The sequence below is a fragment of the Epinephelus fuscoguttatus genome, linkage group LG24, assembly GCF_011397635.1.
Source record: "Epinephelus fuscoguttatus linkage group LG24, E.fuscoguttatus.final_Chr_v1".
NCBI lineage: Eukaryota > Metazoa > Chordata > Actinopteri > Perciformes > Serranidae > Epinephelus > Epinephelus fuscoguttatus.
In genome coordinates, this window is record NC_064775.1 from 18,333,215 (window position 1) to 18,359,945 (window position 26,731).

At 41.7% G+C, this 26,731-nt stretch overlaps 1 protein-coding gene across 2 annotated transcripts in view; it reads right to left on the reverse strand.

The window, feature by feature from the left end:
- The window catches only part of filip1l (filamin A interacting protein 1-like), a 120,601-nt gene that overhangs the window by 11,954 nt on the left and 81,916 nt on the right, over positions 1 to 26,731 (reverse strand). The window contains exons 1-2 of one of the 2 annotated variants that reach the window (XM_049570291.1): positions 9,096 to 9,251; positions 253 to 3,085 (exon numbers count right to left, since the gene is read on the reverse strand). In XM_049570291.1, coding sequence (XP_049426248.1) covers positions 253 to 2,970 — 2,718 coding nt within the window. In that variant the 5' untranslated portion in view covers positions 2,971 to 3,085; positions 9,096 to 9,251. Of the gene's footprint in view, positions 1 to 252; positions 3,086 to 9,095; positions 9,252 to 26,731 lie in introns of those variants that run through there. The other variant, XM_049570290.1, reaches the window with a different exon arrangement.

Sequence of the window (26,731 nt, forward strand, 5' to 3'; positions counted from 1 at the left end):
ATTGTTTTCTCATGCAGGCAAACATTTGAACTTAATCACACAGAACCAAGCAAACCAACCAAAATAAAAAGGAAACATTCAAACCCTGGTTTAAACTCATAAATCAAGTAAAACAGACGTGTAAATGTATCAGGGTATAGAGCTGGGGTATAAGGGTCTGTGGTTGAGTTGGATCTCATGGGCGGGGTTCAGTAACACAGGATGGGATGGAGGGTTTTGGGGATTATCAGGTCAGTCATAGACATTACTTACTGTAATCTGTGATGGCCTTTGGATTGGGGTGGAGGTGGGTTTAATCATGATGCTACTTGTGATTTTGCTGTTGCCTTTGATAGTAGGAGTGCTGCAGTTTGCAAGCACCTGAGTCCTTTGCTCCTGGAGTCCAGGCGTGTGGCACGGACTCAGTGTTTGCGTTGGAGTGGTGATGCTCTGAATGAAGGGGCTCCCTAAGTGAATGTGGATTTTGTTGTCCTCCGTGGTAATGACGTTTGGCCCAGAGCTGTTTGACCTCTGGACCTGCCAGTTGCTTTGCCTTTCCGGGGTCACGCGGAAGACAGCATGCCCTCCGACAACCTCCAGTGGCTCAGTGGAGTGGGAACGTTCAGGGGTGCCTGTTGTCACTGACACTATTTGTATAGGTGACATGGCTCTGTCTGGTGTTACAGAGCCACAAGAGTCTGGAGTCATTGTTCTCGAGTATGTGGCCATAGTGAAAGGTGACAGGGCTCTGTCTGGTGAACATGGCTCATCAGAGATTGGGGAACCTTTTGATTTTGTCGTTGGGGAAATGGATTTAGCAGTAGGGGATATGGAAGCATTCTGGATGATGGTGATTCTCTGTTTGGGTGGACCTCCGCTTGTGGGTATGACGGCAGTGCTGGTGAATGACTGGGTGTTTTCTGTGGTCGGGCTGGTGATCTCCAGCGTTGCTGTGTTATGTCCATGGTCAGGAGTCACTTTAATGTGCAGAGGCTGCCCAGGGCTGTGGGTCAACACAACATCTCCAGGCTGAACATGGTTGCCGTTCTGCCGCGGCTGCACTTTGCCATTCACCTGATGGGGTGTGTCTTTGTTTTTAATGAACGGCACTCGTGCTCTTCTCAAGTTGTTTAGATTATTGACACTATTGATAAGTGAGGGGCTACATTTGGTAAGCTGAAGCTCATTGCTGTAATTTGCATTTTCCTCAGCTTCGCTCTCGTCATACAGCTTACCGTTCACCACAGCACGCTCCAGTGGGGCCATTGTCTTACCGTTGGGAGACATGAGGTCAAGAGGCTCTGTCTGAACTTCTTTGGTGGAAACATGAAGGTCTGAGAAGCGCCTTCCATTCATGCCAGGGCGAAGACTTTTGCTGAAGCGTCTATATCTCTCAAGCTCCCTTGTGAGCGTCTCCATTTCTCTGGCCAATTCTTTGTTTCTGACTTCCTGTTGGGTCAGCTTCCTTTGGAGAGTAGAGTGATCTGTTTTCATGCGACAAATAGACTCCTCTGTCCCCATGTATTCGTGGATCTTCTCTTTCAGAGCTGCTACCTCTCTGGTCAGATGACTCGACTTTGCCTCCTCCTCCTTCAAGCGTTTATAGAGAACATGCTCTTGGCTGCACTCTTTCTTTTCAGCCAGTTGGTACTTTGAAAGTTCTTTTCTAGATATTTCCAGCTCCTCCATCAAGGCTTTACCTTTCTCTTGCTCATTGGTGAATCTTTTCTCCAGTGATTCAAACTCCTCAGTTTTCAAGAGGTCGCCCTCTACCACCTTCATGTCCTTTAACTTGCGTCTGAGGCGTTCAACCTCCTGTGTCAAATCCTTTACTTTGTTGTCTTCTTGTTGGAAGCGGTTAGCAATAGGTGTTTTGATGTGCTCCTCTTTAGCTTTGCTTCTCATGTACTCTCTTTCTACATTCTCAAGCGACTGCAGCCTTTTCTTCATCATGTTGATCTTAGACTCCAAATCATTGCTCTTTTCCTCTTCAGCACTCAACTTGGCCTTCAAGTCATCTCTTTCCTTTGTGGCACTGCACATTTTCTCCTCCAGTTCAGCCTTTGACCTCAGTGCTTTCTTGCTCTCCTCAATCAGCTTCTCTGTGACTGATGTGACTTTGTCCTGTTCAGCCTGAAGCTTGCCAGTGCTGTTCTGGACCTTGTTCTCCATTTGCTTGAGCTTTTCTGCCATCACCTTCCTTTCATCCACCAGCATAACTGTCAGAGTCTTTAACTTGGTCAGATCTTCTTTCAGCGTCAGCTCTGTCTTTCCCAGTTGGCTTTCAGCAGCCTCCAGTTCTTTGACTCTCACTTTCAAGACTTCCAGCTCACCGGTCAGGACCTTTGACACCATCCTTTCCTTCTCCAGGTTACTTTTGAGTGAGCTGCATTCTTGTTTGCTCTTGCTGAATGCGTCCTCTAGTTTCTCCAAGTCCATAATTCTGTGGTTTAGTTTATCGACTTCAGCCTTTAAGTTCCGGCTTTGGTTGGCCTCTTTCTCCAGTTTCTTGTTGAGGTCCCTGCAGTGGTCCTCCATTCTGATCAGTTCTTCATCCTTTCCTTCCATTTCGAGTACCCTTTTACGCAACTCTTCAAGCTCAGACATGAGACTAGAGTTTCCACACTCACCACGGCTAATTTTGTCCCTTAGCTCCTGCAGTTCCTCGTCAGCTCTGCGCAGGGTCTTGTTGGTCTCCTCCAGCTCATCAAGCTGCCTGCTGAGAGTTGACAGCTTCTGGCGCAGCTGCCTGTTTTGGGCGTCCTCGCTGGTCAACTTGGCAGTCATGGCGTCTTGTTCCTGATGGTACCGACCGGCTTGGTCACGCAGCTCAGCCTCCAAGCGAACAACCTTTTGCTCCTCTTCTTGCAGACAGGCATTAGCGGAGCTCAGCTCCTCCTGGGCTTGTGAAGCACTGGCACTCAGTTCTTGGACCTTTGCTGTTTGTTGGTTCAGCTGCTCAGTGAGACGCTGCTGTTCATCCACAACCATCAACGCAAATGACTTGAGTTTTGTCAGCTCCTCCTTCAGACTGTTGATCTTTTTGTTGTTCTCTTCTTCCTTCCTTTCTTGGTAGGCCTTTTCTTGATCAATTAACAGCTTCAACCTGTAAAAGATAAAAACAAGGCAGACATTATCTTTCCAATTCAGAACTTGCACACAGAAAGTAAATGAAAATAGAAAAAATGTTGCTTTATTATATTTTTTTTTTACTTTCCCCCTGTAGTTGCATTTTCTATTAGCTGCATTCAATTTATTTGCTTGTTAAAATAATTTTAATTAACTTTCCAGTGAACTTCAGAGCAACACATATTTAAAGCCCATGTTTAAAATGTCAGTCTTTATTTGCTTATGGTATATATGAAAGGTGCTGTAGAAACTCTACACCCCCACTGTCATTGCCCATTGGGCCCACTTCTCTGAGCACTGACACATCATAAACACTGTTATTTTCCCCGCGTTTCAGAGGAGCACTACCGTTTTTATGTCATGGAAAATTTAACACATCATAAAAAGCTTGACTTTAACTCTCTCAGGTTGGTAGTCTGAAATACCTGTGGTTACTTTTTTTTGTTCCCTTGTTGCCAACTAATTCTCCCATGGTTTGGAAACCTGAGTTACTGCTGTAAATATTAGGCCTTGAATTTAACTTTCAGTTTCCATTTGAGGGTGTGACATATGAAAAGATGAGCAATACTGTAAAACTTACAAAGATATTTCTACCCAGGATGTTCGTTGATTAAGTTGTCATTGTTCAATGGTAATCGCAGTGGTCCTTTTGGTGAATCTTTTATCAAACATAGATTATATTTTATTTATTTAATATATAAAAGTATAAGACTAATTTTCAATGATATTTAATTGACACTGGATGTAATCCTGAAATGAGGAGCATTTGTGGATAGTCTATACTTGGTTTGTTTTTATACCAGTGACTCTTGAAATCACCAATCCAGACTACAAAAAAAATCCTGACAGTAACGTCAAATCTCCGAAACTGGACTACTTTTACCTAATATCTCTACATACAAAATCCTGACGGGGTACAAAGTTCCCAAATGATGTCAAGGTACATTGCTCATGTGCCATTAGATGCAGTTTCAGTGCATAGCCGGGGTCAGTAAGTCTGGCACATGCACACATCACCAGGCCAAAGTGCCTGCAGTCCCTGAGGATGGTATGTTATGACTGCTGTGTGTGCAGCTGCCAGGCATTTCCACACAGATGGCCGACTGGCATGGAACAATCCTTTAATTAAGGGGTTCCTCTACTACCAGCCCTTCTCCCCCTCACCAAAACCACCACCACCCACCCTCCCCATTTTTTTTCTTATACATTTAAAGGAATTCCCCCTGCTTCCAGAGGCAATTACAGTCCCACAGAGTTTATACAGAAATCCCCCCACACACACAAACGCACACTTTTAGGGATCACTAATTCCACATGTACACTTGCATTGTGGGCCATGATGTAAGTGTGGAAGGGTGGGTCACTTCTCAGCAGCAGAGTGCATGTCATTTCTCTCTCCAGTAGCGGCTAAAAGGAGGGAGCGGGTACAGGGACACATGTAACTGCATCCATGTGTTCCAATTAGATCCAGACAAAATAACACTCCATAAAATATTAGAGAGACATGCATAAGATTCATTGTTAGTGTGGTTTGGGTGAATTGGGAGATTTTTGTGGCCGCGTTTCAAGAAGCAAATACCCTACTATTATTATTTATTATGATTTATGCTGTAAACTTTATTTTATGTAAACTGTATACTGTTGAAACTGAAAATAAAGCTCTAACAGGATGTGCCATTCAACCAGGGTATGGTCAAAGTCAGAGGGTTGGTTGCAGTAATTCCATTTTATTTCACTTTACACTTCTACTCCACTACAATTTGAGGGCAAATGGTTTTTAATATTTCACTCCAGCACATTTATTTAAAAGTCATCTGCTTCAGTGGTTACATTAAAGCTACGGTTGGTAACTTTTATGAAAATAACTTTTTGTTGTATTTGCTAAGACTGTGACAGATAATCTTTAAAGAAATACGTTTCCTCTGGCTCCTCCTAGTGTTCCTAATGGCATTCGAACGAATCCACCACGCCTGAACTAAATAACCGATTATAGCCGAGGAGTGTCAAGCGCAGTTGTCAATCGTGTCAATCACTGCTTGTAAACTGTAGTCAAACTCAAACTAGGCAGCGCTGATCAAATATGAATCAAAATTTTGTTCTTGCCTCAAGATATTTTGAGAAACATATTTAGTGTAAGGCCTTTGCACAGAGTCTGTTTGTTTTTTCTTTGTCGGAAATTATCGCACGTCACTATGTGTCAATCATGTCTGCACACTGAGTACAAAACTTAAAGAGGAGACAAAAGAGGAAACATGTCCATTCAGTTCGTCACACTAAAATGCTTTGGAATCAGTGTGTAAGGTTTTTGTGCGTAATGATTTTTTTTTTTTTTCCAGAAAAACGCATCCAAAAAAAACAGACTCAGTGTGCAAAGGCCTTAAGATGAGAAAGCTCGTTTTAGCTTTTTAACATGGCGATTGAGTCACAAACATTCTCATTTCACAGCTTAGCAGTACACTAAAATATGTTTCTGAGAACGTCCGAGACGAGAAAAAAGCACTACAGTGACAGAATCTTGATTCACATTTGATCAGTGCTGCCTCATTTGACACTTTGACAACAGTTCATGAGCAGTGATTGACAGCTGCATTGAAGACTCCTCTGCTCTGATTGGTTGTTTTCATCTGCATGCAGTATTGCCATTGGAAGCATATGAGGAACACGATTTTTAACAGACTATCTGTCTCGTGTACTTCTGTCAGGATACAGTGGAAGTTTTAGAGAAAAATTAATTTTATATAAGTTACAAACTACAGCTTTAATACAAAATACACTCAACTATAAGATTATGTGGTATATAGAGTTCTTAAAGTTAACTCCACCACCGACTACAACTTTAAAGCACTTTCATTTTTGGTTCTTTAAGTATCTTTTGATGCTTATATTTCTGTCATTTTACTATAAATTTGAAATGCATGGCTTTAATTGTCACACAGTATTTCTACACTGTGCTACTGCTGCATTTAACTGAAGTAAAAGATCTGACATTTTGTGCTACTGGGCTTCTATTTGAGGCATTATGGTTTCCAACTAAAGCTGTAAACCAAAACCCAATCCCACCTAAAGTTTTTGTACACTCCTTCTTTATTCTTTAAGGAGTATTCCAGGTGCTGAGATTATTTTTCTGTCCAACTTTATTGACTTTAAGTTTGCCCTTGTAATACTGGCTGCAAGCAGTGTTGGTAAAACACTTTAATCATCTTTACTCTCAAGGACCTTGGATAAGAGTGTCGTGCGAGGGACCTTATCTTGAAACATACATGTGTTGAAAAATGACATTTTCTTTGAATGGATTGTGTATGTAGAGACATGCAGTTGCTAAGTGAAACAAGCAGACATCTCTCTTACAAACCAGCCTGTCGCCTGTAATCACTGTTTATTCAATGTCTTATCTCAGTCCCCCCCCTGTTTTTCTAGTGATGTCATCAGCCGAAATAGACAGAGAAATGTACTTTGTTCCCTTGTACTGAAAACTATGCTTATCACTCTGTTTTAAAATACATCTAAATCCTGAGCTGGATAATAATCCTGTATGCTGCATGCAAGGGCACTTTGTGCTAATAAAGCAAATCCTTTGAGAGGAAACTACACAGCTCCTACACTCAAACACACTGCCCGCCTCACAGCAGTAAAATCACTTGTAGCTCTTTATGGGACTATATTGCTCTATTCCCGATGTACTTTGTGGTACGTAAGGAGATGTTAGTCCAGATCAGTTGTTCCTGAACTTTTTCTCATTAGGGACACACACATAGATGAGTGAATTTGGCCAGCAGATCCACATCTGAGACCATTTTTCATGTTAGGTATAATTTACTGCAGATTTGCAAGTCTGCATATAGTTGGAGGCACAAAAGACAGGATGACCTTTAGTGAAAAAACATCATCCTGCAGCTGACCCTAAACTAATGTCGGAGACCAATCATACTGTAACGAGTAGCAGTAGCTCATCAGACCAGCTTTCGCCATCTAATATAAGTCAGTAGAAGCTGTTGCTCTATGCACTTAGGGAGCACATAAATATTACAGCTGATCTAAATAGCATTTGTCTACATTTCCTCCCCCATCATGTTTTATCTGAGCGTTGTTAGAGAGCAGCTTGAGAGAACATTATTTTGGAGGAATGAATTGTAAAGTGCTGCACATAAAGTTGGTGACATAACAGTTTCATGGCTATCAACATTACAAGGCACCTTACCACCCACTCTGCGGCCTGTAGAACCTTTGCAACAGGCACTAATTTCAGATTGGTTTCCTCTAAAAATGGATGCATGACCACCAAGGCGGGCCATTAAGGTGTCATGGAAAAATGGCTTGCAAAGAGTCGTTTAGTGGATTAGGCCTCCAAATCGGGATTTCCTAACTTTACAGGTTTGTGGCTTTGTTTCACCTATATATTTTTCTTAAATTTAAGTGAATGCCATTAATAAAGAAAAAGAAACATCCAGTTGGGAGCAGTCACAACCAGCCACAGCTTTACAGAGGGCTTCCCTCTCTTTACGTGGCTCCTGAAACTGGAAACTGTGGCTCACCCACTGCTTAAAGCAGTGTTACATGTTCCATATGTCATTCCCTAACCACAAGTGATTAGGTCATGTATGTACAGGCCGATATATCCTGCACACACACATCTACACCTCCACTTTAACATGTGGATTGTGGGTCAAACGCTCTCATGTGTGACTGAGTTTGAAGGGGGGGGGATTCAGTACATGGACTGGATGTAAAGTCCACACAGGCTAAGTGATATGCCCCGAGAGTACAATCAACATGTGTAAAATATGTACCTCGGATATTTATTAACTTCCCCATAGTGGTGATATGCTTAATGGAGTGGTGGAGACCTAAATGTGTCCTAAAACAGTTTCGTATTGTGTGTGTATGAATAAATTAGATTATACAGTGTTTCCAAAATGCCAAATGCTACATGAGTCCTCCATTAACACCACAGATTATTATTTCCTGAAAGCATAGCTGCTGTTTAATGCAAAGAAGCTCCTTGTTCCATTTGTATCTGTTTCATTAATGTAGTAAAAGTTGTTGGCAGTAATCAGAGTAAGAGTCACTATTTTCATTTTTCATTTTAGATAAAGATTTTCACAACCACAGTCAATCAGGAAAGACAAGAAATGAATTCATCTGATCATAAAAAGCAACCAAATGTTCATGATCCATTAAAATACTGAATAAATGGGCTGTACATGCAGTTTATATCTAAAATATGTTGTCTAGTGTCTGCCGTATGCTGTCTTTTTTCTTTACTATACACCTGGAATGCCACATGATCCCTTTTCATTTTGGTATCTTGGTGCATGCAAAACTAAATCATCAGTATTTAAACAATTATGTTACCTAGACAGTTCTTACCCAGTAAATTTACAGGCCATAAATGCGGCATGCTCAACACCACAATCCGACAACACTGAGATTCATTGCTGTCTGAATACTTCTTATCTTCAGTCAAGTTTGCAATGACAGATAAACAACACTACAGCATTTAAGGATTCTGAATCAAGATGTGATTCAGCATTTCTTTATGGTCGTATAAAATTGAATTAAATGTGAAATTACACTGGTATAATACAACTTCTTGCTTGGAGACATTAATGAAGTTCCAGCCATAGTTTATATACATTTAACACATTTTAAAAAGTATTTAAAACTTCAACTCCCTTAGATTTTATTTAACTTTTGCTGACTTAGAAAACTTAATTCTACAGAGTTTTTTTTTAACTTCTTAGACTAGTTGTGTTGAAGATGTGATCCACAAACGTTAAAAGTAACTTACACTAACTACACACACTAAATACCTTCTCTAAAGCTCAAAGAAATACTATTAAAAATACACATCTTGAAACTTTAGTACACAAGAACACCAGTATGAAATGATGCCACTCTGAACATCTGTACATCTCCAAGCCAATCACCAGATCAACAACTCTTAAAAAGTTTTTAAACTTTTTCCTAGTAATGTTCAGTGTGCCTACCTGTGCCAAAGGCTTTCCCGGCTTCACTGCCATAAGCTCATCATCTTGCCGTACAACACCCGAGCCTCAACTCTTCCTCTGTGTGTGTGTCTCACTCTCTGAGTAGCTGTAATGTGGGCATTCCTTCAGTCAGACCAAACAATAAGGGATGTGCTCCCTGCCTATGGACCATTACATCACAGCATGTCCTTATATGGAGCTTTGCATTGCAGAGGCTTGCAAGAAGGGGGTGTGCTTTCTCGCATGTGTAGCTGTGCGGTGTGTACATGTGTGCGCGCATGTCTGAGCGAGTCTCCTGAAGTAACTGTTTAACTAGAGGATGTGGCAGAGAAGAGGGAAAGGTTTCTCTTGACGTATGTAATGTGTGAAATATCTGCCGGGTCTGTCACTGCTGTGGAGGCAGGGCAGTAGGTGAAGAGAGACAAGGAGTTTGAGTTAGAGTGTTTCCTTCTGGCTCTTGTCAACATCAGTCATTGATTCAGCCAAGGAGGGCGGAAAAAGGAATCAGCTTGCAAAGTTATTAAGAAAATCTTGGATGAGGATTTATAATTGAGACCGATACTGCAGAACAAGACAAGACACATAACACATTATCTTTGATGGGTGAAATGTACAGTGGTGGAAAAAAGTTTTCGGACACCCCATGCATTTGTGAAATATTGCATTAAGAATCACTCTTAGGTCTTCAAGTGCAATTTCTTTTAGTAAAGTCACAGCCAAAATACGAAATAAATCCTAAAAAAGCCATTAAAAACTTAAAATTGATTGGTTCCATAAAAATACATAAGAAATTTTGAGTATTGGGTCATTTTGGTACCAGTGATGAAGGTCGTTCTTTTTATTAAAAGACACAATTTTTGTTGCCAAGCTTCGTGTCTACATAAAGCCAGCACATTTGAAAGTTCTTCAGACACAAAAATGGCTAAAACAAGGAACCTAACGCAGGAAACACGCCTGAAGATAAAGATTCTCAGCCAGGAAAGGTACAGCTGCCGCCAGATAGCCAGGAAGTGCAGATGCAGTCCTTCAGCAGTTGGATACACTCTGCAGAAATACAGACGAACCAACAGCTTGGAAGACAAACCAAGATCTGGGCGTCCAAGGGTTTCTTCAGCAAGAAATGACCGCATCCTGATCCGCATGTGCAGGCAAAACCGCCAAATGACATCACAGGAGCTTCAGCAGCAGTGGTCAAACCAAACTGGTGTCCAGTGTTCCACCCGCACTGTACGTGGCTGACTTTTAGATCATGGCTTAAGGTCCTACAAGGCTATCAAGAAGCCCCTGATCAATGAGAGACAGAGGTTAGCCCGGCGTCGTTGGGCCCAGGCACACAAGAACTGGACAGCCAGGAACTGGAAGAAGATTTTGTGGTCAGATGAGTCCAGTTTCCAGCTTTGGTCAGACGTGCCTGACGTGCTGACGTATTGCGGTAAGCGAGTTGTGTCATTTCCGGTGTTTCTGTGACAGCGTCTCTGTACTGCTCTGGTGAATTCTAGTAGCCTGTTTTCTCACTTCAGTTGCTTTAACGTTGCTTTAACGTCTACTTCAAGTCTTAACCCACACTAGTTCTGTTTAAGCACTTATAGCTCTCCTCCTTTCTACGACTTTCTCGCTAATCTCTTACCTGTTGTTTGCACGTTACTTGCCTTGGTAGCTACATTAGCTTTAAAGTTAGCGATGGCTTCTCCCTCTGCTCTTTCTTGCTCGGTGTGCCAAATGTTCAGTTATGCCTCTGCCTCCTTTAGCGACAGTGGTAATTGTAACAAGTGTAGCTTATTTGCTGTGTTGGAGGCGAGGCTTAGTGAATTAGAAGCGCGGCTCCGCACCATGGAAAACCATTCAGTAGCTGCGGTAGTTAGCCAGCCCCCTGTAGCCGGTGCGGAGCCACATAGCATAGCCTTAGCCTCTGCTAACTGTCCTCCGGTAACTCCCGTTCAGCCGGGAGGTTGGGTTCTGATTCGCCAGAAGCACAGCTCCAAGCCGAAGCCCACGGCTCACCACCAGCCTGTTCACATTTCCAACCGCTTTTCCCCACTCAGCGACACACCCGCTGAGGATAAAACTCTGGTTATTGGCAGCTCTATTCTGAGAAACGTGAAGTTAGCAACACCAGCGACCATAGTCAAATGTATCCCTGGGGCCAGAGCGGGCGACATTGAATCTAATTTAAAACTGCTGGCTAAAGCTAAACGTAGATTCAGTAAGATTGTTATTCACGTCGGCGTCAATGACACCCAGTTACGCCAATCGGAGGTCACAAAAATTAATATTGCCTCGGTGTGTGAATATGCAAAAACGATGTCGGACTCCGTAGTTTTCTCTGGACCCCTCCCAAATCTGACCAGTGATGACATGTTTAGCCGCATGTCATCATTTAATCACTGGCTGTCCAGGTGGTGTCCAGCAAACGATGTGGGTTTCGTTAATAATTGGCAAACTTTCTGGGGAAAACCTGGTCTTATTAGGAGACGGCATTCATCCCACTTTGGATGGAGCTGCTCTCATTTCTAGGAACCTGGCAAACTTTATTAGTAATTTAAATCCCTGACAACCCAGAGTTGAGACCAGGACTCAGAGTCACAGTCCTATACGCCTCTCTGAGCTTCTAGTTCAGTTACCCAGCCATAGTTTTCATAGTTTTATACAAACGGTGTCTGTCCCCTGACCACCTAAATTATTTAAATCTAAAATTAAACAAAGAGGAGTTGTGCATAACAACCTCATAAAAATTAAAACCTCTTCTGTGACAGAAAGACAAAACAGGAGAATTAAATGCAGACTGTTAAATATCAGGTCTCTATCGTCTAAAGCAGTGTTAGTAAACAAATTAATATCAGATAATCATATTGATTTACTCAGTCTCACTGAAACCTGGCTGTGTCCAGATGAATATGTTAGTCTAAATGAGTCCACTCCTCCCAGTCATAATAATACCCACATTCCTCGAGGCAGCTGAGGGGGAGTTGCAGCCATTTTTAACTCTAGCCTGTTAATCAGCCCTAAACCTAAACTAGATTATAATTCATTTGAAAGCCTCGTTCTTAGTCTTTTACATCCGACCTGGAAAACCTCACAGCCACTTTTATTTGTTATAGTGTACCGTGCTCCTGGCCCGTATTCTGAATTTGTATCTGAATTCTCAGAGTTTTTATCCAGTTTAGTTCTTAAATCAGATAAAGTTATTATTGTAGGCGATTTTAACATTCATGTCGCGTTGATAATGAATCCCTGGCTACCGCGTTTATCTCATTATTAGACTCCATTGGCTTCAGTCAGGGTGTACATGAACCCACTCACTGTTTTAACCATACCCTCGATCTAGTTCTGACGTATGGAATTGATATTGATAATCTAAAAGTCTTTCCACAGAATCCCTCGCTATCGGATCATTATCTGATCACTTTTGATTTCTTTTTACTCGATTACACGCCGCTCAGCAACAGTTACTATACTAGATGTTTATCAGATAGTGCTGTTGCAAAAATTAAGGAAAAGATTACTCCGTCATTAAATTCAATACCAAGTCCCTCAGTAACAGAGGTTTCCTGTACCGACTTTGATCATTTTGTCGATATCGCTGTAGGCTCGCTGCGAACAACACTTGACTCTGTAGCTCCTCTTAAAAAGAAATTAAAAAAGCAAAGAAAGTTCACTCCTTGGTATAACTCTCAAACCCGTAAGTTAAAACAAATATCGCGAAAATTTGAAAGGAATTGGCAATTAACCAAACTGGAAGAATCTCGTTTAATCTGGACAGACAGTCTCAAAACTTATAAGAGGGGCCTCCGCAATGCCAGAGCAAACTATTACTCAGCATTAATAGAAGACAATAAGAACAACCCCAGGTTTCTTTTCAGCACTGTAGCCAGGCTGACTAAGAGTCAGAGCTCTATTGAGCCTTGTATTCCTTTAGCCCTTAGCAGTAATGATTTTATGAGCTTTTTTAATGACAAAATTCTAACTATTAGAGGCAAAATTCATGACCTCCTGTCCTCAGATAGTACCTATCTAACCTCAAACACAGCTGTAAAACCTAATATATATTTAGATTGTTTCTCCCCAATTTCTCTTCAAGAATTGACCGCATTGATTTCTTCATCTAAATCATCAACGTGTCTCTTAGACCCCATCCCAACTAGGCTACTTAAGGAGGTCTTTCCTTTAGTTAACACTCATATATTAGATTTGATCAATATATCCTTATTAACAGGCTATGTACCACAGTCTTTTAAGGTAGCTGTAATTAAACCTCTACTAAAAAAGCCCACCCTGGATCCAGAGGTGTTAGCCAACTATAGACCAATATCTAATCTTCCCTTTATGTCAAAGATCCTTGAGAAAGTAGTCGCAGACCAGCTGTGTGATTTTCTCCATGATAATAATCTATTTGAGGAATTTCAGTCAGGATTTAGAGTGCATCATAGCACTGAGACAGCACTAGTTAAAATTACAAATGACCTTCTGATTGCTTCAGACAAAGGACTTGTCTCTGTACTTGTTTTATTAGATCTTAGTGCGGCGTTTGACACAATTGACCATCAAATTCTACTGCAGAGACTTGATCACTTAATTGGCCTAAAAGGTTCTGCACTGAGCTGGTTTAAATCTTATTTATCTGATCGTTTTCAGTTTGTTCACGTTCATAATGAATTGTCCTTATGTACCAAAGTTTGTTTTGGAGTTCCACGAGGTTCTGTGCTCGGACCAATCCTATTTACTCTATATATGCTTCCTTTAGGTAACATCATTAGAAATCACTCTATAAATTTCCATTGTTATGCGGATGATACACAGTTGTATTTATCGATGAAGCCAGAAGAAAGTAATCAATTAACTAAACTCCATAACTGCCTTAAAGACATAAAAACCTGGATGAGCACCAATTTCCTGATGTTAAATTCAGACAAAACTGAAGTTATTGTTCTTGGCCCCAAACAATTCAGAGACTCTTTATCTGATGACATAGTTTCTCTTGATGGCATTGCTCTGGCCTCTAGCACTCCCGTAAGAAACCTCGGAGTAATATTTGATCAAGATTTGTCTTTAATTCTCATTTAAAACAAACCTCACGGACTGCATTTTTTCATCTGCGTAATACTGCGAAAATTAGGCCTATCCTGACCCGAAAAGATGCAGAAAAATTGGTCCACGCTTTTGTTACCTCAAGGCTGGATTACTGTAACTCTCTATTATCAGGTAGCTCTAGTAAGTCCTTAAAAACTCTCCAGCTAATTCAGAATGCAGCGGCACGTGTACTAATAGGAACGAAACGAGATCATATTTCTCCTGTTTTAGCTTCTCTGCACTGGCTCCCTGTAAAATCCAGAATTGAATTTAAAATCCTACTGTTAACTTATAAAGCTCTAAATGGTCAAGCTCCGTCATATCTTAGAGAGCTCATAGTGCCATAGTTACTCGTGGTCCCTAAAGTCTCCAAAAGTAGATCAGGAGCCAGAGCCTTCAGCTATCAGGCTCCTCTCCTGTGGAATCATCTTCCTGTTACGGTCCGGGAGGCACATTTAAGACTAGACCTAAGACTTTCCTCTTTGATAAAGCTTATAGTTAGGGCTGGCTCAGGCTTGCCCTGTACCAGCCCCTAGTTAGGCTGACTTAGGCCTAGTCTGCCGGAGGACCCCCCTATAATACACCGGGCACCTTCTCTCCTTCTCTCTCTCTCTCTCGTATTCTATTACTGCATCTTGCTAACTCGGCCATTCTGGATGTCACTAACTCGGCTTCTTCTCCGGAGCCTTTGTGCTCCACTGTCTCTCAGATTAACTCATATCGCAGCGGTGCCTGGACAGCGTGACATGTGTGTTTGTGCTGCTGTCGTGGTCCTGCCAGATGCCTCCTGCTGCTGCTGCCATCATTAGTCATTAGTCATACTTCTACTGTTATTATACACATATGACTATTGTCACACTTGTATACTGCCAGATATTAATACATACTTTCAACATATTGTACTGCAGTAGCCAGAACTATAACTATAATATTATTACTTTCAATAATGTTGCTGTAAGCTACTGTCATTACCTGCATCTCTCTCTCTCTCTCTCTCTCTGTCTCATTGTGTCATGTGGATTACTGTTAATTTGTTATGCTGATCTGTTCTGTACGACATCTATTGCACGTCTGTCCGTCCTGGAAGAGGGATCCCTCCTCAGTTGCTCTTCCTGAGGTTTCAACTGTTTTTTTTCCCCGTTAAAGGGGTTTTTTGGGGGAGTTTTTCCTTATCCGCTGCGAGGGTCATAGGGACAGAGGGATGTCATATGCTGTAAAGCCCTGTGAGGCAAATTGTGATTTGTGATATTGGGCTTTATAAATAAAATTGAATTGAATTGAATTGAATTGAATTGAATTATCTTCCTCCTACTAATGTGAGGGTACGCAGAAGGCCAGGCGAAGCATTATCTCCAGCATGTACGGTACCTACTGTCAAGCATGGTGGAGGCAGTATCATGGTTTGGGGATGCATGAGTGCTGCTGGTGTTGGTCATCTCACTGTCTGTGATGGCACATTGAACTCTACCAAGTATTGTACCATTCTCGAAACCCACATGCTCCCTTCTGTGCGTGCACTGTTCCGTCGAGGTAAAAACTGGATGTTTCAACAAGATAATGCCCCTTGCCACACATCCAAGGCCAGTAGAACTTGGCTGCAGGAGCACAGTATCCAGGTCTTAGAGTGGCCAGCTCAATCCCCGGACATGAGCCCCATTGAAAATCTGTGGTAGATTATCAAAAGGTCTGTTTCAAAGCATAAACCAAAGAATTTAGAAGAATTAAAAGCAGTAATTCAAGAAGAATGGGACAAGATTACCCCTCAACAGTGTGAAAGGCTCGTGGGGAACATGCCAGCCAGGATTAGAGCTCTACTACGTGCCAGTGGCAGGACTACTAAATATTAATTTGATGATGTGATGGTTTATTTATTTTTTGTTCAGTTTTGAACACATTCTCTGTTATTTGTTGACTTTGATACCGACAATGTTGAGAACTGACATACTGAAACTGTCAAGAATTTAGTTTTGTTAGTTTTTCTTGTAAACAATAAACAAAAAAATATAATTTGCATTTGTTTGTGTCTGTCTAATGCAGCCACACCTTTTGAAACACAAAAAAGATTTTTCCACAAATATTTCATGATAATATTTGAGATTGTGTAAAATTTTAAGGGTGTCCGAAAACTTTTTTTCCACCACTGTATATTCACAAACCACACCTAAGAGATACCCTGACATTTTGACAGTTTCACTGAAATGGTTTGTTGGAAATACCATTCCTGACTGAAAACATTGAGCGCTACCAAGCGGCATCTTCTGGGACTGAAAAATGAAGCCAGTGCAAAGTGCCAAAAACTTCAGTTCCTCTAATGGCCACTTGAGGATGGCTCCAAAATTAAGTTAGTTCCCCCATGTTAACATGCTTAACTTTACAGCAAAAATTAACATGCTTACAGTCTGGTACAAAAACACATTTTTTGGTCTGTAGGGGGGATGAATGTTTAACTCACTACTTAAATTTTGTTAGATTTAAAGTCCTGCAAAACCAAGGGCTTGGCTGCTTTGAGTGACAGGTTTGAGCTGTAACCACCAGGGCTGGGTATAGTTAGAAAAATTGCAGTACTGATACAAATGCCTGTACTCTTACAATGATACCAATACCAATGGAGTACATCATTCGATATCCATAATTTGAGTGGAGTGGTGTGGTAGAGCCCTACTTTTGAGCATTTTGGTGACATCTCAGCACGTTAAACTGCAAATTCTGTTGATGCACTGCGCCCAACTTCACTACACCACGGTTTGTATAGGTTGTAGTCACTGCTGCGGGAGTGTGAGCTCCATGCCAGGGATAGTAGTGAGAGTTCACCTTGCCGCACACAGTGACAGGGCTAACTGTCAGCACCACATGGCTAACATCACCTGATGGTTTTTAATAGGTTAAACGACTGCACTGAGCCATTTTAGTGTTGAATATGTTGGGACCGTTTAACGGCTAAGTGTTGGGTGTTAGCCACTGCCACTGCGTTAGCTTATGCTGAGCAGGCACATGTTAAACAGACCATTCACTGGAGAAGATTGGCTCCAGATATGGCAGCAAAAGAAATGTTGATCCGGTGGGGGGTCAGGACGGTCTGGGATCAGAGCCTCGGTGCAAAGAAAGATCAAATGCAGGTATAGTTTGACTGGAAAAGTTTCAATACTACTTGGTACTGGGTTATTTTTGTCAATGCCTTAAAGGTATCAAGTACTGACACCCAGCCATAGTCACCACAGTCTATAAGTAAGATCCACCCCTCAGTCCACAGCTCCACCTTCTTGTCTTAATATGGTCACTGCTGGCTCCAAAAATCCAAGATGGTGACAGCCAAAACGCAAAATTTAAGGCTTCAAAACTGCAGTCCACAAATGGATGCTTGACATCATTGTGGCTACTTCTATACACGCTACTAGCTGTACAAGGGTAGTACAAGGGATGTTTTGTGGCATACAGTAACTGATTTAGTTGACAGGAATTCATCTTTCCTCTTAAAATGTTCCTTTGCAACGGCTCAATCTATGCCATTAATTCTTTACACTTAACAACAGTGATGGAAGTATTCAGATACTTACTGAGCAGAAGTTGAAATGTCGCAATGTAAAAATACTCCATTACAAGTAATTCAAAATTTAAGTAACATTCATTAAGAAAATTCTTAGGCTTATTTGCTTTCTTGCTGATAGTGAGATGAGAACATCAATAACACTCTCATGCCTGTATGGCAAATTTGAAGCTACAGCCAGGACACAGTTAGCTTAGTGTAAAGACTGGCATTAAAAGAAAACAACTAGCGTGGCTATTTTCAAAGGAAAATAAAAAAATCTGCCTACCAGCACCTGTAAAGCTCACACTTTATATCTTGTTGTTTTATCCATACAAATACCATACTTGGGTACGTTGTTACTTTCCTCTACTGGTATACAATACATGCAGCCAACATTGTGAGAATATCTGAGGTAGGGGTTGGGTATTTAAACACCTGTTGGTGTAAAAGTGGCTTTAAGCTAATGGCTCCACAAACATAATAATGGCTTTTCATGCAGCAATGTAATCGTAGCTTAAGGCAGCCACACATTGCTCTTTATCAGTGGCACATTGTTCAGCTCACAATGCCTCAGTCTTTACTTTGATTATCAGATTGCTCTTACCTAACTCATACATTTCTCAGGCCATAGCTGGGGACTGAATCTATCTTTTAAAATTCTCAACATTGTGCGTCATCTATTGTCATATGATGGGAGCAAATTTTCTAGAGATTTTTCAGGGAGGTTATTGCTTAGCTGTCAGTGTTTCTATTGTTCTGAGAAAAATGTGCCCTGTTGATTCAAACAATGGGGTCGGTGACACTGCATGGTGCAGAAACATATGGGCAGCTCAAGTACTGACTTCCTGACAAACACACAACCTCATGTTTGGTGTAAGGCGACAATGCATGACATGCAGTAAGACAGTAAATTAGTCACATATACTTATCAGTCTGTGAAAACACAAAGTGTGTTCTGTCTCTATGTGCGTTCAGGCAGTATGTTGCAGTTCTAACTGATTCCACCCGTGCAAGCGAATAACAAGGGAAAGACTCTTTCTGCCTCATGCATACGAAATGAAATAAGTCATGGCTACACAATGGCTGAGGTCACTGTTCTTAAATGTTATGAGCTTTGCCAGCCGAGCAGAGGGATGCAGAGATTTGCTGGATTCATTTAAAGCTGCACCAGGGAAGACATTTATGTAAAAATACAAACATACGTCTTTGACTTGCATAAGCAGTCAATCATCTCGTCATCCAACCTGGCTTGATGACCCGTCCTCTCAACTGAACGCTTGCCAAACACAATAACAAGTCTTGTCCCCCATGTGCTATCATTAATATCCAGCTTTAAAGGATGTAATTACACATCAGACTTACAGTAATGATGGGGAACCAGGCTGGTATGTTCAGCTTTAGTCCATAAGCATCTACTAACCATCTTCACCAACCTTCTGGACAACTCTTAGTCCAGAAATGTAAAACAGAAAACTTCCATCCCTGGCCAACAGTGTACTCCAAGCAAAATTTAATTAGGCGCTTTCAAAATGTTGATGAATACAACAAACGCCAGCATACACACTGTGACTTGAAGTCGTTTAGTTGCAGATGGAGCAGCTTTTGTGCTTCGCAGCGGGAGCCAGACACGACTCGCAAATTCCTAAAAAGAGGTAAACCTAAAACATGTGGCCGAGACGACTAAATGCAAAAACTTGCAATTAATCCCAGTTTTTTCAACGTATTGGAGGAGACTGTTGTTGGATGATAATGAATGAGGCTATGTGAAAAGGTTTGGATGGCCAGCTCCAGCACACAACACCAGTAGAAGCCAAAGACAGCATTTCTTTTTTGGTCAGGAACGTCGTCATGTTGCCTGTTCAAACACACCAAATTTGATTTTTGTTTGGAGAAAACTGCAACTCTTAAACTTGTCATTCAATACACTGGCCACTCTGATGGGGTAGACTTTTCTTTAACAACATGTGTTGTTGACAGCTAAAGGCCAGGGGGATAAGAGGCTGGAGGAACGGGAAAACAACCAGAATGACATGGCTGAGCTCCCTGCTGAGACTGCAACCTTGCCTCTTTCTCGCCTCTCAAAGAAACGAGTTCCTGTGTCCACTTGAAAGCATCACATCTCGTTTGCTGAGAGACTTTCCCCTGAAGCACTTCTAAGTCTTTAAAGTACCATTGTAAAATTTTGCCACAAGGCCATGGGAATTGCGGAACTGTAGTGCACACTTGGGTAAAGCAGGATTGATTTCAGGCAATTTAAAACACAATATATCAGTGTCACAGAGTCCAACAACTGCCCACTGAGCTCCAACTCCAAACTATGATGTATTTTTGTGTTCTCTCCTATTTCCTTGCAACAAACAGTTTGTTCTTGGAACAAACAATTCGGTCATCCAAAATTAGATTCTATTTCTGGATCTGGACATATTCGGGGCCCTGAGTACTGTATACTTGAAACAGATGTTGGGGATCAAACACAAAAGCAGGCCACACAAACATGTTTGCTGTGACAAGCCTCTGCCAAATGACAAATAGTGGGGAGATGAAGATGTATTATGTAACCTCTATGGGATGACTATCGCGCTGACAATACACAAAAGTATGCAGGGGTTTGGGGTTTGGTTTGCATGAGCAACGTGTGCGGTTCGGCAAGGCAGTTGTTAAATCCCGAGGCAGGGTCTGCTGGTATTTCAACATGCTGCCATGTTCCTCTGAGCTGAAACTTCCTGGAAATCTCAAGAGGGTACAAATGACAAGACATGAGCCACATGGATGAATGAAAGGATTTATCTGCTAAATGAAGCAGCAAACGATTTATGATTGGAAAACTAGTCTCCGCCCAACTGAGACCTGCTCTCTGTGTTCAGACCAACATTATTACTGTGTCAAAAAAACACAACCTCAGGGCGTCTTGTGGCCTAGTGGTTAAGATGCCTACCATGTAATTGCAAAGTTTCAAGTTTTATTCTGACTGGGGACTTGTTGCATGTCATACTTCTCTCTTTCACACACACAGTGACTGTCCAACAAAGACAAAACAAGAAAAATGCAAAAGCAACCAAAAAACAAAAGTTGACCCTAGATGAACTTCCCCCACAACATAACACGACATCATCTCAAAATGCACTAAATTAGCCAATTGAATATGTGCAAGCACACATACTTGGTAGATGACTCCACAATTGTCAACGGGGAGGCTAAAATTAAACCACTATGTGGAATTCTGGAGTGTTATGAATCTATTAGTGTATTTCCATTCACCAGTGTTTGTGCTTGTTTTCAATTTGTGTTTAAAAAAAACTTGAGCAGAAATCACAAAAACAGAAAAAACATTGAGGTATTGCAAAAACATTCTGGTGGAAAAGAAAAAAGAAAGACAAGAAGATAAAAAGAAAATGTGATAAAATCAACCCAATCGCCAGAAAGAATGTTGGAATGGTACGTTTTTGTAAACCACAGATACAGTTGCATCTTATGTAGCATTCATTCATTCTCCATAACTGTTTATCCTGTTAGGGGTAGCGGGGGAGCTGGAGCCTATCCCAGCTGACATTGGGCGAGAGGTGGTGTACACCCTGGACAGGTCACCAGACTATCACAGGGATGACACATAGAGACAGACAACCATTTACGCTCACATTCACACCTTTGGCCAAGTTGAGTCACCAATTAACCTGCATGTCTTTAGATTATGGGAGAAAACTGGGGAAAGCCCACACTGACATGGGGAGAGCATGCAAACCCCACACAGAAGCGTGAGCCAGAAATCCTCTTGCTGTGAGGCGACAATGCTAACCACTGAACCACCGTGCCGCTTTGTCATCTATTAACAAAGCAGCGACATTTCGGTAAAAAACAACTGCTTTTTGTGGCACTATCCCTATTGGAAAAAAGCGACAGATTGCTACAAAACACCCATGTCTGGTGCCTAAAAGCCGCTGTCAATGCAGCAATGTCTTGAATTTTTGTTGGAATTGAATAGTGGTGTCTACCAGATACAGCCAATAGCCACCAATTAGCTGTTGCTGCCATTTGACACAGTGCTGAGGCACTGTCTCTGTTAGCCGCTCTCCTCCTGTCCTCTCTGCACAGTTAATTCAATTCAATTCAATTCAGTTCAGTTCAATTCAATAGAACTTCATTTATTGTCTGAAGAAATTCTTGTGCCAGAGAAAGCTTCAAATTACAGTAGCCACAATTAAAACGATTCACAACTAATAACAACCAGTGGGTTTCCTGGCTCAGTGTCACTACCTGGGCCCAGTTTCATAACAATAGAGTATTAAATATCAAGCAGAATATACAAATATACAAGACAAGAGTGTTTTCTAGGAGCATGTGCTGTGTTGGCACGAGCTAACACAGCACAACATGATCTCTCCCCTACTTGTCATATTTTGCCACCTGGGCCGAAGCCCTGCAGCAGCGGACAACATTCGACACCGAGCCATTAATCTCACAACAACACTGACACGTTGACACATATAAATTGTGAAAATGTGATGTATTGATGGTTTGCAGAAACGTAGAATGATGACATTTTATTCTGGCGACTGGGCTGATCATAGAACAATTGAAACAGACTCTAATTGCTTCTTATTATTATTCTGCAATTGCTTAATGGCACCTGTCTGGAGAAATAATGCATTTTATCTTGATGCAATCAACTCCTAACATTCACACAACAGCAGTGGGGGGAAACATGCATTCATTTGACTTTTGCCAATTTTCTGGAAATCTGTTTAAAATTAGCGTTACATTTCTTATACTCACACTGTCAAACCTCTCACTTGTACCTGCTTCAACATGTTGACACCAATGCATGGGGTTATATTGGGTCTGAATGCCCACTTAGACCTCAAAGACTTGGCTTCTACTTTTAAGGTTATATGAGTGAACACATGATATTGGATATCTCTGATTTGTGTTACTCAAGCAGTCTTGGACCAAACGTGAAGAAAAGTACAGCTGTCATATGTGTGCATTTAAGTGTTGCCAATGCGTGCAAGACACCTGTGTGAGATTTTGTGAGTGCACGTATGTGTGTGTGCCTGAAATAAGCATGAAACCGATAAAGCATTAATGAGCAAACCAGATGGAAACAAGTTTTCCTACCTCTGTGAGAGCCACAGAGGTAGGAAATGCACGTCTGTGTGACACACATTTCCATGTTTTTTTTTTTTTTTTGCCCTGTAGCAGCAGAACCAGACAAAGTCAGAGACAAAGGCACACACTCACTCTCTCCACTGAGCGTGATTTTGTGTTTGGTGTGATTTCTGTTGCACATCAGACAAACCGCCCTCTCTGCAGCCGTCACAGACGAGGCCCGGTCTTGCCCTGTACACTCAGCGCTGTCTGACACACACATGCTGGTGCGGTGCACACAGCCCAGGGGCTGATTACCTGACATACATATATGACATCATCGGCTTGTAATCAAATCCATATGTCTCCTTCCCTCTTCCCCCTTCTCTCGCTCTATCTCTATCTCTCACTGGAATTCTTTCACTCTTTTTATCCACCCATGACTTTGTCTCCACATTCCTCTTTCTGCTTGTTTTTCTTTTATCCCTTCTCCTCTCTTGTACAGTACAGTTTTTCTCCATCTTTGTCCACTACCTTTTTTTTCCTGTCCGTCTCTTGTTTCTGATCTCAGCCTGGGCCTCAGCATGGGATTCGCTGTAAAAATGGAACATAATTTTGATTGCCAGGCTAAAAACCCTCATGTGGACGTTTGCTGGCCTTTTATGGCCAAAATGTGTTTTTATGGCCATTCTCTGGCTGAAGACCTTTTGTTCATTGTTGTGATGACATGTTGTACAGTCCAAATAGTTGTTTTTACCCGTTAGAGGTGGACATGATTCATCTGTGTTTGTGTTCTCCCTCTTTAACCTGCATTCTCGCTTTCTCTTTATTGGGTTGTCTTCATGATTTCATCTCTTTTGGATGCTGTTAACACAACTTCTTGTCATTAATGCAGCCTAGTCCCAGTCCCACAGTGTTAAACATGCCACATGTCCAGTGTCCCTGCTGGCACCATTAACGTCTGTGTGAGAGACATCAGGCTTTCCACCAACTTCAGCGTAAACCCATCCATGCAATAATGAGATGCTCGAAGCAAGCATGAAGGTTCGCTCCGGCGGAAGGGTACCAAACTTTGACCCAGGAGAGCATTGTTAAGAGACCAACAAACAACAACACTGGTTGCGGGGTAGCCGGGTGTTTTTTGGCAACAAACTGCTGCCTCTCCAGCTGTGTTTGGGGCACTCACAACTAGGTTTTTTTTTGGCAGCACCCTGCTGCCTTTGCGGTCACATTTGTGGCGCTCATGCCTCGCCACTGCCTTTCCAGCTGGCTTTTATGGCACTCAACGTCAGATGTTTTTCTATAGACATGCTACTGCCTTTCCAGCAGCGTATGTAGCACTCAGAGATGGGTGACGGCCATATCTGTGGCACTCAAAGCTGGTTGTTTTTTGGCAACCATGACAAAGTAGTTTTGTTGCCTAAACCTAACCACTGACCCCTTCTTATTGCCACATTTGTGGCACTCAGAATTGTGTGTTTTTTGGCAACATCTGTGTTCTTTTCCAAAGCACAACAAAGTTGTTTTGTTGCCACAACCAAACCACTGACCCATTCTTATCGCTGCATGTGTGGCACTCAAAGTGAGGTGTTTTTTGACAACACATCGCTGCCTTTCTGGCCGTGTTTGTGGCACTCAGAGCCGAGTATTTTTGGGAACATTATGCAATATTTTCCTAACAATAATCATGTGTGTTTGTTGCCTAAACCAAACCAGTGACCTCATCTTACAGGCAACCCCTTCTACATCAAGATACAACGGAAAAGGCTGCACTCAACAACATTTTCGTAATGCCCAGGGCTTCTGGCCAAGAGGCAAGATATGACGAGTAGAGATGAGATCATGTTGTATTAATGACACCCTTTGCCATCTAGTGAACTGTAGTCATCATCCAGTTGCTCGCACTCACACCCCATAGGCACAACTTGCAAGCACAAGCGCATTACCCAAAACGTCATGTGACATACACAAAATGTTAGCTACATGATAACAACCAGCTTACCATTTGCAAATTACTTTATCAGCTGACATTACAAAGCAACCAACAGCAGAGCCATGCAGTGTAGCTTTACAGCTAGCTGACTAATGTTAGCAGGTAAAGTTATTGGGTAAGCTAGTGACAACAGGGAGTTTAGGGAGTTTGAATAAGCAGACATTATCCACTGAAGACAGTGTGTTGCTATGTTAGAGAGCTCATGGGCAACTAAGAAAGTTGGTAAGGTCTCAGATTTTAAATTATGTTACAACATGTTCCCCCACTGGTAATAAAAAAGGATTCATACATGTAAAAAGGTTGCGTACAGAACCGTAAAGTTATTTTAGTCTGAGCACATGGTGTACAAACATGTATTTCTGTGTCTGTCTCTCTAATGAAAATTAATGGTGGGGGGACGACCTCAACCTTTTACTCCCTCTTTGTGCCAGCTGTAATCCTCTGGGAGGTTTGTAGCACTAAAGGCATGTCTGCTATCCTCTTAAAAAAGGATTACTAGGTTAGTTTACTTCTCCAGATACTTGTCACTCACAAAAGTTTATATATTATCCTTCGTTTGGCTGCTAACAAGAAATTAACTTGATGTTCGGACTCAGAAAATTATCAAACAGCATATTTTTGGGCAGCAGCTACTGTTACTGTTTGACTGAAGGAAAATCCAAGTGTGTGTTCTTTTCTGGTGAGTCTGTCTGTACCTGTCTCCATAACTCACTGTCACTGTTACATAACTAGGATTTTGCAGACTCATGCAACCTCAAGAGACCCACAGAGCACCTTGCCGTTTACACTTATATCTCCAGCTTTATTGTTTGTCTTTATTTGTGTTCTGTTCTGTTTGAAAAGAAGGGTTAAATATTTTTATATGATTAGAAAAACCTATGAAACCATTTAGTGGTTACTCATCTCCTGTTGTTTGAAATGTCAAGAGTCCACAGTTACTCATGTCTGATGCAATGAATTTGATAAGCGACCTCAAGTGTCTGTGAAATTTGAATGTCAGTACAGTCTTATTCATTCGCTATTTTAGTCTGCGTGGGTTGAATAATGGAGACGAACTGTTTCGAGGTATTTGAGGCACAGCCCATTTTTCTTAGTTTGTGATAGAATAATCTTGTTGTTCTTTCCCAAAGCCAGCAAAAGGAACAAAAGGTTCCCCATACCCGGCCACATAACGAATGAAACACGTCATCCCACCACAGAGTGATATAAGATTATAGGCAGGAATCAGTCTCGCAGCTTCAGATTGAAGGGCTGGACCAGGTAGACAGGCTGTAATTTAGCTAACAACAGCTATTGCCTAACAAAGGATCACACGTGTAGTGAGAAAGTAGGAGAGGTGGGTACGTGGGTGTGTGTGTGTGTGTGTGAGTGTAGTCGACAGGGCAGGCGTGTCTGCTGCCTTCAACTGATACAGCTGATAATCATTACCTCTCCAGCACTTTGGACTTTGATGTAAATCGCAAACACTTAAGGAGGATGTTCCGATCGCTGTTTGTACAGACATGGTGGATTTCAAAGCCCAGAGGCCATACATCAACCACCAGCCACTGCATGTACAGTATGGCATCAGGGGGCTGCACATAAAGGACAAACCTTGTGAGATAGGAATTTCATTTATATATTACTAATTTCAGTGGTGGTTAGAGCTAACGAAAATAGTACTCAAGTAAAGAGTAAAAAGTATCATAAAAAACTACTGACATGGTGAGATACTTCATTAGATGCATTTATTACATCAATGTATTGCACTCAAACCATGGATATATAAAGAGAACTGGATACAGCATTGGAGGCAGGACCTCATACGTTTCTATAAAAGCTGCACAGTGGTAGCCTGGAAATCCAGACCCAAATCTAGAAAGATTTAGGGTCTGGCCATGAGTAATGCAAATGGGGTGGCACCAAGCATGCATTTGTAAATATCACTGCACGCAATTGGTAAACACTATGACCAATCAGAACAATACA